General features: G+C 39.2%; 2 protein-coding genes across 6 annotated transcripts in view; both read right to left on the bottom strand.

Annotated features, from left to right (window-relative positions):
* Positions 1-2,225: 2,225 nt before the first annotated feature.
* LOC118443544 (uncharacterized) lies at positions 2,226-2,921 on the bottom strand. The gene is made up of 4 exons (XM_085662274.1): positions 2,851-2,921; positions 2,604-2,770; positions 2,446-2,529; positions 2,226-2,374 (listed from the first exon to the last, which is right to left on the bottom strand). The coding sequence occupies exons 1-4, from the start codon at positions 2,869-2,871 to the stop codon at positions 2,233-2,235; spliced, it is 414 nt and encodes a 137-aa protein (XP_085518400.1). The 5' UTR covers positions 2,872-2,921; the 3' UTR covers positions 2,226-2,232.
* Positions 2,922-7,135: 4,214 nt separating this feature from the next.
* LOC118443540 (rhombotin-1) overlaps positions 7,136-11,068 on the bottom strand; it is a 63,886-nt gene continuing 59,953 nt past the window's right edge. For 4 of the 5 annotated variants that reach the window (XM_085662134.1, XM_035870693.2, XM_085662135.1 and 1 more), the window contains 2 exons: positions 9,409-9,643; positions 7,136-9,203 (listed from right to left, as the gene is read on the bottom strand). In XM_085662134.1, the coding sequence (XP_085518260.1) occupies positions 9,042-9,203; positions 9,409-9,643 (397 nt within the window). In that variant the 3' untranslated portion in view covers positions 7,136-9,041. The remainder of the gene's footprint in view (positions 9,204-9,408; positions 9,644-11,068) is intronic. The other variant, XM_035870692.2, reaches the window with a different exon arrangement.

Raw genomic sequence — 11,068 nt, 5'->3', positions numbered from 1 at the left:
GAAATAAAAAAGAAAAAAAAAGCAAAGAATATATAATATCCCTGTAACTAATGTCTTAATATGTTTGTGCAATTTGTTAACGTTAGCATTTATTGAAAGAGATAAAATAGAATAGAACGGAGGTGTAATAACGTCGAGACGTTTACAGAGAGAACCCGACAAAACGCAGAGACCCTAAACGCGGATAAGAGAAGGATCGTAAGTAATCTCTCTTCTTAACCTCTTCTTTCATTCTAACGTACGTATAAAATCTCTGACAATGTAAAGAAAATCAAATCAAACGACGGCCGTTCGTGGTAAGCCTTTTCACGAGCCTCAAGATGTATTATCGTAGCAATACGTTTCGTCGTTTTCCAATCGAACGATCCATTGTTACGAACGTTATCACCGATTTCTTTGGTTGGCAAAAGAAATATCGTAGATATCGTTTCGAATATCGACGACGTTCAATAATTATTATCGACCATTTGGGTTTGGGGCTTTGAATATTTCGCAGGACCGACGAAATCGATCTATCAAATATGTAGGAGTAATTTTAGAAACGTACTATCAAGACATCATTTCTAGCCGAACGTTAAAAAGGAAATGTGTTAAATAATTGAAGAATTCATTGTTAATCATTGTGGAAGCGATACGCAAAACGTTTATGACATGGATAAAGCTCAGAGTTAAAATAGGAAAAGGGAGGAGAGACAAGCGAAGCTGATAAAAGGCGAAAGGGTATTATCGAAGCTGGTAAAAGAGGAGAGGTAAAAAGAGGAACGTTGGATGGCCATTAATAGAACGCGAACTCCGGCGGTCATGCGCCAATCAGTTGTAGTGACAGTCGCCAGGAAACAAGTATTTCCCATCAGTGCATTCGGCATGCAAGAACCGATAGCCAGATCTGAGCTCAAGTTGAACTTATCACTGGCTTTCCTTTCTTCTTTCTCTCTCTCTCTCTCTCTCTCTCTCTCTTTCTCTTGAACTATCAGTATAATTTCCTCGTCATCCTACGTCATACAAAATATTAGACGTCCCATCTGTCTTTTACATTTCTTCTTTAAATTTCTATAAGTTTTTCATATTCTATATAATATTTGTACATTTATATAATGTATAAATGTAATATAAAGGTATATATGTGGCTGACCAAAAGTGTTATATTCGTACTATTCGAATAGAGAACACCAATAAATAAAAAAATTGTAGGGGAAGTGTAAAAAGTTATAGCGTTTTATACAAATAGTTCGATGTAACGACGCTGTCCATAAACTTTCTCCTCCCTTTCGGTCCTATCATTTTCTATCTTCGCATTCGAGAGGTCCCCCTTTTTCGCATGTATACGCACACGCGCACAAGACTATAACACGCGCGAAATACCATCGGTGACATGGTAAGAGAGAGAGAGAGAGAGAGAGAGAGAGAGAGGGAGGGAAAGAGAGAGGAAGGTAGATTTTTCCGCGCCTCGATATGATTAATACTCTCGCGATATCAAGGGCGGTGGTAAAGAGGAAAAGCATGGAGCGACAAAGAGCGGAAGGGGTGCAAAAAAAGAGAAAGAGAGAGATATAGATAGGCTGAAACACGGGAAAGAGAAAGTCTGCTACTCGAAAACGGGAGCCCGTCGTCGTGTGTGTCGCGCGTTTCGTTTGGTAGAGGAAAGTGTGGAGGGTGCCAAGAGAAAGAGAGAAGAAAAGAGAAGGACGAACGGGGTGAAGGAGGACGTACGGTTGGGTAAGGAGGAAGAAGGAGGGAACAGTTATGGCACGACGTTCCTAGTGTTAGTGGTGGCCGCTCGCGTCCTACAGCAAATCCCCGTCAACCGCATTCAATTACGATGTTATCGCGAATACAGATGACGGTTATTTCCTTCGGTACACCCTATACATAACGGCGCCCGCGGAGAGCTCCTGCGTGAGCAAAGTTAAGGCCGTATAATGGCGTGCCGGCCGGCCGTGTGATTGTTTTAGGATGTACGTCGACGATGCTTTGGGATAAAGCGGATCCGATTTCGACGAACCAGTCTATCCTATTCGTTCGTTCGTTCGTTCGTTTGTTCGTTCGTTCGTTCGTTCGTTCGTTCGTTCGTTCGTTCGTTCGTTCGTTCGTTCGTTCGTTCGTTCGTTCGTTTGTTGGATAAGAAGATTCGAAAAAATGATTGAAATCGACATTTTTTTATCTATCTTTATTCTTTCCCGTTTGTTTGTTTGCTTTGCTTGTTCTGTTTTTCCTTGCCCCTTTTTTTTACGATTACTTGGCGGTGGTTTCAATGACGTCACCCGTCACAGCGATATAACAAAAAGCACCTTCCTCGGTTGTTGGTTGCTCCATAATAAAGGAATCTGCCTCTTGAGAAAAAGGCGACGTCAGTGGATGCTTCTTTGCGGCTTGCCTATAAATTTCTTCTTTTATCCCGAATCTAATTATAATCGAGTAAAACATATATAATCGTGTTTAATTTACCTGGCTGCTTCTGGTAACGATTCGAGATAATTCATAGGCGGATAATCTTCGAAAGGTCCGGCTATTCGCAAATCCCTTACGTATCTTTGAAAATTAAGATTGAGAAAAATTCATACAAACATATACGAATGTCTAATTCGATTGACAATAGAAATTACCCGTAAAGGGCGTAAGCGTAATCGTTTCTAAGTCCTTTCATTTTGCTACACTTGTTACAGCTCAATCGACATAGAGTTTGAATCCAAGCAGTGACTATCGTTTTTGCATTGGGTGATGGCATCAGTGCGGCATACGGTCTGATTTGATATAGCAAAAACCAAAATTCCTATGATAAAATTCTATCGTTACTATCGAGTAATAATAATCGATATACGATTACCATTTGATAAAATAAAACTATCTTACGTTATCCATTTGTTCGTCCATCTCGAACGTGTCTTGTTCGCATATCGAAGTCTCGTCGTGAAAGCTACACAATATCTATAATGATTTTATTTCTATTATCATTATTATTTTGTTGTTTGAATATAAAAAAAGAAAAGGAACAAACAAACAGACAGAGAGAGAGAGAGAGAGAGAGAGAGAAGAAAGAGCAGACGACGAACTTTTTCGTAATAATCTGGCAAGGATGCAACATATTCGCTCCAGGTTGTATCCAATTCCCATTCCGCAGGTGGAGCTTTGATTACCGGTTCGTAAGACAAGTCTTTGAGCGAACCACTCGGTGGATCCTTGGCGAATACGCCTGGCAACTTGTCATTCAACATATTTATAATCAAAGATGATAAATACCTTGTATAAAGAAAAATAAAGGAAAGGAAAGCGTATAATCGAAAGGATTTAAAAACATATCAGGGATTACCTATTACGTTTGTCACGTAAAATTTCTACGCGATATTCCGCGGCAAAGAGTTTATTCACCCAAGAGATTATCCTATTTTTGTCCTCGACCGACGACATAGCTGGTGCCAAATTTCTAATAGCCGCTCTGTGTATTTCAACGACAGATATCCATTAAATCCCATAATGTCCCATTAAATACAAAAGTAACATAGATCCAAGGATCGATGGATTTACCCGTAATATTGAAATTCCATTGTGAGCGCATCGAATTTTGATTTCATCTTTGGATCGTATTTCATCGACGTCGAATCCTCTTTCTTTATAACCGTCAACGACATATCGTTCCTGTGCGAACCAACGCAAGAAATTTAATTGAAGGTTAAAACTGTGACGTGCAATTTGAGAAAGATGTCGTTTAAAAAAAAAAGAAAAAAAAAAAAAGGAAATGACAAAGGAATACATTGATAACTTCAAATAGATGGACACTCTTTCGTTTTCCGTAGCTTCGTCGTAACCTCGACGACTCTCTAAAAGTCAGAGTCAGAGTTAGGAGAGAACGGTTCTTCTTCTCGATACTTTCGCGCGATAAAACATGAAATATGAAGGTTGGCAAGGTTCCGTTCGGTGTAGCCGGTCCGAGCACAAGAGGATGTGCAGATCATAACGCGGCCGGAGTTATACACCCCCGCTGTCTGCCTGAGTTACTTTCCGCCTAGCTATTTCAAAGGAAATTCTTTCTTTCTTTCTTTCTTTGTGCACTCTATACGTCTTTATCAAAGACCCTATGAGAAAGTGCGTTTCCTTTTCCATCGTACATTGCCATATCAGTTCCTTCTCCTTGCTTCGTGAAATTTCCTTCCTAAGAAGAAGAAAAAGAAAGAAGGAAAGGTAACAAAAAGAGAAAAGGGAAAGGAAAAATTCATGGAAAAGGAAACGATTTGTAATTCTTCTTCGAAAAGACAATAATCTCGGAAAACGAAGTACCTTGGTATTTCCTTCCTGCCGTCATTCGGGAAAAAATTTCTCTATCATTGAACAAAGATCTATATTACGATATCGTTTTCGAAAAAAAAAAAAAACGATTACGATAAGCAACGGTTAAAGTATGTCGTGCGTTAAATGAAAGAGAGGAAATAGGAAGAGAAACAATAAGGGAAACAGAGAGAGAGAGAGAGAGAGAGAGAGAGAGAGAGAGAGAGGATAAGGAACAAGTACAGCGATATTTTTTTTTTCTGGGAAAAAGCAGGGAAAGATTAATTGGAAGCTTCCTGGAGGATGAGAGAGCGAGAGAGCGAGAGAGCGAGAGAGAGAGAGAGACGGAAAGAAGGAGAAGAAGAGAGGCTGAACAACAGGAGTAGAGCCGGGGGCGAGCTTTTTGCCGAACACATAATGCATAGCAAAGCATGACACCCTTATCTCGGGATCTTTAATTCCGTGAGCTGCCGCGAGGGGGTTGGACCAACGTCATTTGTCGGTTGCATCGCGTCGGGCCACAGGCGGTCAGAGTGCCTGGATAACGCGCCACGGCATCCTCTCGTATAGGGGCTGGAAATTGCCTTGGCTGATTTCATTTCGGGACCAGATTATTTTAAGGGGACCTCATCCTCTCTCTCTCTCTTTCTCTCTCTTTATCTGTCTATCTATCTCTAGCTCTGTCTTTCTCTTGTTAGCTCTTCCTCCCCTCTTTCACCCTCTTCTCTACCTATTCTGCGTGATTAATGCGATACGCATCGAGTTAGGGAGAAACGTCTTCGAAGGTCGACCGCGGAAAATCCGATTAATTTGCGAACTCGCGTACGAGAATAGTTTAAACGATCGAACACATCTTTCGTCATAATGTTTTAGATCTCGAGAATAATACTTTTCTTTCTTTTTTCTTTTTAATTATTTTTTTGAAGCGGTTCCTTTTATAAAAGATCTTTGAAAGATATCGAATGATTTTTTCTCTTCTTCTTGATCGTTCGCAATTTTTAAAAGAAATAACGACAAGATGCAATAGCGGGGTGGAGGGGGGGTGGAAGGGGATGTATTGTAAAATTCATTACGTAAAAGTCATTGATCGAAATTATATCGATCGTTCATAAGAAAACTTGCAATATATAGAGGATAGAAAATTACGTAAAAAAAAATATATCAGAATACCCACCTTTCTTCTCGTATCAGCATTTTCATTATCCCCGAAGTACGAAGATGTTTATATTAAAAGTCATTAAATTACGGTAATACACACGCACGCACTTACGTATCAAAATATATATATATATATATGTATGCGTGTTGTGTAGTAACGACGCACAAATATATATGTATGTAAATCCCTGAAGAATCTATCGTTTGCGTAAAATCTCATCAAAATTCCGCCTCCCTGATTAAGGCTTAATTTCCGGCCTTGCTAGCGAACGTACGAACTGTTGTACGTATGTACGTACGTATGTACGAAGGAGGGAACGAGAACAGAAGGTGGGATCGCAAACGATATCGTGTAGAAACCGGTCGATAGAGAGATATCGAATTAATACAGAACTCACCGAGAGATACGAGAGAACGTATACCCATACACGTTTTAATATACATATCATAGTAGGTACGTGATACTTTTCAAAAGAATAGTATATATATCGTCTAAATACCATGAAATAATATTATAAATCGAATATATCTCATCGAGGTCGTTCGGCAAAGCAAATGTGTGTGACAAAAATGTCCATTGTCCCTTTATGAAAAAAAAGAAAAAAAAAAAAAAAGGAAAAAAAACACAAACAAAAAAAGAAAAAAGAATATAATAAAAAAAGAAACAAAGAAATAATCGAAAGACAGAGGGAAAGAAAGAGAAAAAGGTATAAACAACGTGCACCACGTAGTTTTAAGAAGTTTCAACGTATCCCCATTATAAAGTCTTCACCGAGCATAATAACGTTTGACTCCGTGGGTCTTGGAAGGCATTAGGGAAATCGCATTTGTTCTCTTTCTCTTTCTCTCAATCTTCTCCCCTTTCTTTCTTTCGTTCTCCTTTCCCTCCGTACCTTTCCTTCTCGTTCCACAAGTCGTAACTCAGGGACGACCAATACGGTCCTGTACGGAAGGTAAACCGAACTCGAATACCGCACGCGGTATTTTCCGTTCGTTTCGCGATTTCGATGGTAGTTCGATTGCGAGGAGGGCCGCTCTGGCCTCTCGCGTTCTTCGAAAGACCATAAATAGACCGAACGGAATAGTAGGAGGGCTGGTAGATGGGGGGGAAAGAATAGGTAGTATACGTGGTCTGGGCGGAACGAAATTCGCTTTTCTCTCTCTCTCTCTCTCCCTCCCTCCCTCCTCTACGTAGCTCTCTAATGTTCTGGAAGTGAAATAAAAATGCTCCTCGAATGTATCAGATTGTATTTATAAGAATGTTATATTTCCTCGGTAGTAATGGGAGCCCCTACAGAGCCGATCGTAAATATATCGGTAATGCGCTAGTAAACGATATTATATACAGATGAATAACAAAAACGTTCTTGCGCTTGCTGGTGGTAGTGGTGGTAGTGGTAGTGATGGTGAGAGACGTTGGCGAGTGTAAGAAGGAAAGGACGAAATATAGAGGAACGTGGAAGGACACGTGGTTTTGAAGGTCAGCGATTTGTGTTGTTTTTAGATAGATTCTCGAAATAGCCTTGGGAATATTTGGGAGAGAAAATGGAGGGATAGAGGAGGAGGGAGGATAAAGTTTATTTTCTTTCTTTCGAGTGTTCATTGTTATTTTCTCGTGTTGTTTTGTTGTTGTTCTTGTTGTTGTTGCTTTTTTGTTTTTTTGGTTTTTTTTTTCGTTTTATTTATTTTTTTTTTTTTTTTTTTTTTTTTTTTTTTTTCGTATTTGTTGCTTCTAATCTACGAGTACGACGACGGTAAGAAGTGCGCGTTTCGTTTATTTCGCGGTGCTTACTCTGTGAGAACATATTCTCTCGTATCTTTCTTTTGTACTTCATCGATACGCGGCCTCTCTCGAGCAATTGTTTCTTCCTTTTTTCTTTCTTTTTTTTTTTCTTTTTTCCTTTCTTTTTCTATCTGTTAGCTAGAAATCTCTTTTCCGATAATGTCGATCGACGGATTTGCGATTTGCTCGATCTTCATCTTTCGATTTGTCATCGTTCGAGATGACGATTCATTTTGTTTTGCTTTCTTTCTTTCTTTCTTTTCCTCTTCTTTTTTTTTTGTTTTTTTTTCTTTTTTTTTTCTTTTTTTTTTTTCTTTTTAAATAAAAACAAAAAGGAAATAATAATATTGTCACACTTTGCTTCTTCAATTATATGCAGTATATTTACAGGTACGAGCGCGTCGATCCTCCTCGATCATCACCATTAAAAAATCGGATTCCCTTTCTTATTCATAATCCTTTGGCGTGGATGCATACTGCTCTCTCTCTCTTTCTCATCTCCTTTGTCTTCATTTCTTTCTCCGTCTTTGGTTTGAAAATTTAAAGCTTCGACCGGAGATTAACAGAGAAAAAAAAAAAGGAAAAGGAAAGAAAAAATAAAAAATACACGGGAATATACGAAAAATCCGTGCGACTCGTTTCCGCTTCCTTTTTTCTTGTTTTTTTTTTTTTTTCTTTTGTTTTTCTTTCGTTAATTAATCATACATCGTTAATCTTTGGTATCGGCTGTATGGAACTCGGATTTCGTGAATTCACTTGAAAAAAAAAAGAAAAAGGCATTATCAATTATAATACTTTTCGTGCCGTTCTCTGTGAGGGGTGGGGAAAAAAAAGAATAAAAAATGAAAAATAAACAAAAAAAAAAGAAGAAAGAAGAAAAAAAACTAAGGAACGTCGAGAACATGAAAAAGTCCTCGTACTAAAAATGGCAAGATTTCCTAAATTTATTCAACGAGAATTAAAAAGAAAGAAGAAGAAGAAGAAGAAGAAGAAGAAGAAGAAGAAGAAGTATAGTAATAATAATAATAATAAGAAGGAAATGTGAGAGGATGAAAAAGAACACAGGAATCGTTTGACTTTCTTTGCTTCTGTACTCTTCCTCCTTCTTCTTTTTCTTCTTCTTCTTTTTCTTCTTCTTCCGTCCTCTCCCCCTCTTCTTTATTATCATCCCTCTATCTCGATGTCGCCGTCTCTTTCTCGCTCGAACAATCGGCTAATTGGAAGGATTAAAAAACAACGAGAGCGAATTACGTTAACCGGTTTAACGAAGTAATAATAATCATAGAAAGATCTTAATCGTTAGACGTATACTCGTATAACCTCAGGCGTCCACTCGTGGAGTCGATATATTAGTGAGGATATTTACAGATCGACTCCATCATTCTCTCTCTCTCTCTCTCTCTCTCTCTCTCTCTCTTTCTTTCGCACATATCACTCATTCCTTCTTCATCTTTTTTTCTTTACTTATCATTAGAAACATATCTTACACAGACTGTCCGTTTATGGTGTACCACGAGCACCGTTAATTTACAATGTGATGATTCTCAAGAATCAACTTTGTCATCGTCATTGTCACACTTCTATTTTCTCCCTCTTTCTTTCCCCCTCTCTCTCTCCCTCTCTCTCTCTCTCGCTCGCTCTTTTATTTTTTTTTGTCGTCGAGTTCCTTTACGTGACAAAAGAAAAATCATTCCTCCGTCCGGTTTAGATATTTTTCGCCGTTTCAAGTGACGGAAGTTTTAGCCAACGAAGTTTAGCCGCGCAACACTCGACACGATTTCTCGGCCGATTAATAACCGCTGAGACATCTGAGCTTCTTCAGGGGTGGCAAGGCCTCGTCTCAGCTCGTCGGTGCCTGCATCGTCATCGGCAGTGGTTTCACCGAGCCCAAACCGCCTGGCCCAGATAGGCCGTTGTTATTCATGTCACCGGGTGCACGAGGCCCACCAACGCCTATGGCCGTTCCATTTACCGTAGGCCCTCCTCCACCTGACATCTGACCCTGAAGTCAGAAAACGTAATCGTTCGCTGAACGCTCTCCGATATCCTAATATCATTTACTTCTTTCGTGGTTAATTCGATTCTTAATTAAATTTCTTCAGTTTTAAAATAAATCTTCTTTAAACGAATCAATAAAACTTTTTCGATAAATTAAATATATTTCTTCCTTGAAAATTTCAGCTCGTCGTTGATAAAAAAAAACTTACGTTCGTCGCGTGATTATGAGGGCCAACCATCTGTCCTATGCCCTGGTGTCCCTGAAGAGGATTGTGACCAGGATGAACGTTCTGTCCAGGTGGCGTCGCCGTTGGTGGTAGTTGCCTTTTTATATAGGCGAGGGATGCTGGCGACTGCGGCGCCATATTGGCGAACCTCGCTTCGTAATCATACTCGCAAAGGATTTTATTCTCACACAGGTAAAACCGATCGCCAACACAAAACCTGCAATCATAAATGAAACAACCCTTGTCCATCTTTTTATAACAAAATATATGATAAATTAAATCTATTATATTCTGATAGATCGTTCACGATCGCCTAAGATCTTTTATCGAGAATTAATCGATCAAACGATTATCAGAAATTTATGAAAATGTATTTATAAGAAGAAAAATCCCCATGAAAAGGAAAGAAATCATAAAGAGTAAATATGCTAACAAGGAAGAAACACCTGTTGATGCTCTAGCTTTGGTTAAGGTAGTAGGGTACGCGAAGGAAGCTGGAAGGATAAAGAAAGAAAGAGAAAAAGGGAGAAAAAGGGAGAGAAAGAGAGAGAGAGAGAGAGAGAGAGACAGTTTATTAAAGATCAACGAATATGTTAGAATTTATAGAAAGTATTTATCGAACGCAATTTCTGAGGAAACTTAATTGACCCCGGTCATAGTAGAAGGGGAAGGAATATTTTTTCCTTTTTTTTCGACTTTTTTCTTTCTTTTTTATTCTTTCCTTTTTTCTTTTTTTTCTTTTTTCTTTTTTTTTTTCTTTTTTTTTTTTTTTTTAATCCGAAAATGGTCGAACGTCAAAACGCGAAAAGTTTGATGGACGCTTGGAAATTTGTACCGATTGACAGTCGCAGAATTATCTCGCGCGATGTATCTGTCTCTCGTATTTCCATCTTCGTCCATACATATATATATATATATATATATATATATATATGTATATATATATATTTTTTTTTTGGAGAGGGATAGAGTGGTAGAGGGAGGAGAAAGAGAGATAGATCGATAGTAGGAAGAGGGGAGGAAGGGTGGAAGGGAGAAGCAGTAGTAATAGCACTAGTGGTAGTAGGAAGAGGAGAATGAGGAGTAGGAGAGTAGGAGGAGCAGGGAAAAAGGACGACATCGGTCGATAACGAGCGCATCGCGACGTGCCGGACAAATAATTATTATCGGCCTTCTCTGTCCGCGAGCGGTGTCGTATCCGCTTTGATCCCGGCAGGAAATACGAGAGCGAAATACGAGAGCGCGCCGAGTCTGGCTCGTGGTAGATACTCTCGTAATCGCACGGCAAATAGAATTAGCGCCCATCGTGCACGCGGCCTCGCTGCTCTACCGTAGCTTATACCAGCTTTCCCTCGTTTTCAAGCTGGCCATACCTACTCCTCCTCCTCCTCCTCCTCCTCTTTCCATATTCCCACCACCTTTTCTCCCTCTCTCTCGTCTCTCTTTTCCTCCCTCGCAAATTATACGATTGACACGTCTGTGCTAAATGACGCCGCCGAGTAGTCGACAATGTTGCAATTCGAACGTGTTTTGCTTCTTTTCTTGGAAAAAAAAAAAAAAGAAAAAAAGAAAAAAAAAGACGAAAAAATATTTGAGTATTATCGGTATTATCATCGGTCTTACTTAACACTAAGTTAACGCC

Source organism: Vespa mandarinia, chromosome 17 (assembly GCF_050613455.1).
Source record: "Vespa mandarinia isolate Hongniang chromosome 17, ASM5061345v1, whole genome shotgun sequence".
Lineage (NCBI taxonomy): Eukaryota > Metazoa > Arthropoda > Insecta > Hymenoptera > Vespidae > Vespa > Vespa mandarinia.
Note: the sequence above shows the minus strand (reverse complement) of the source record. Positions and strands in the feature narration are given on the sequence as shown.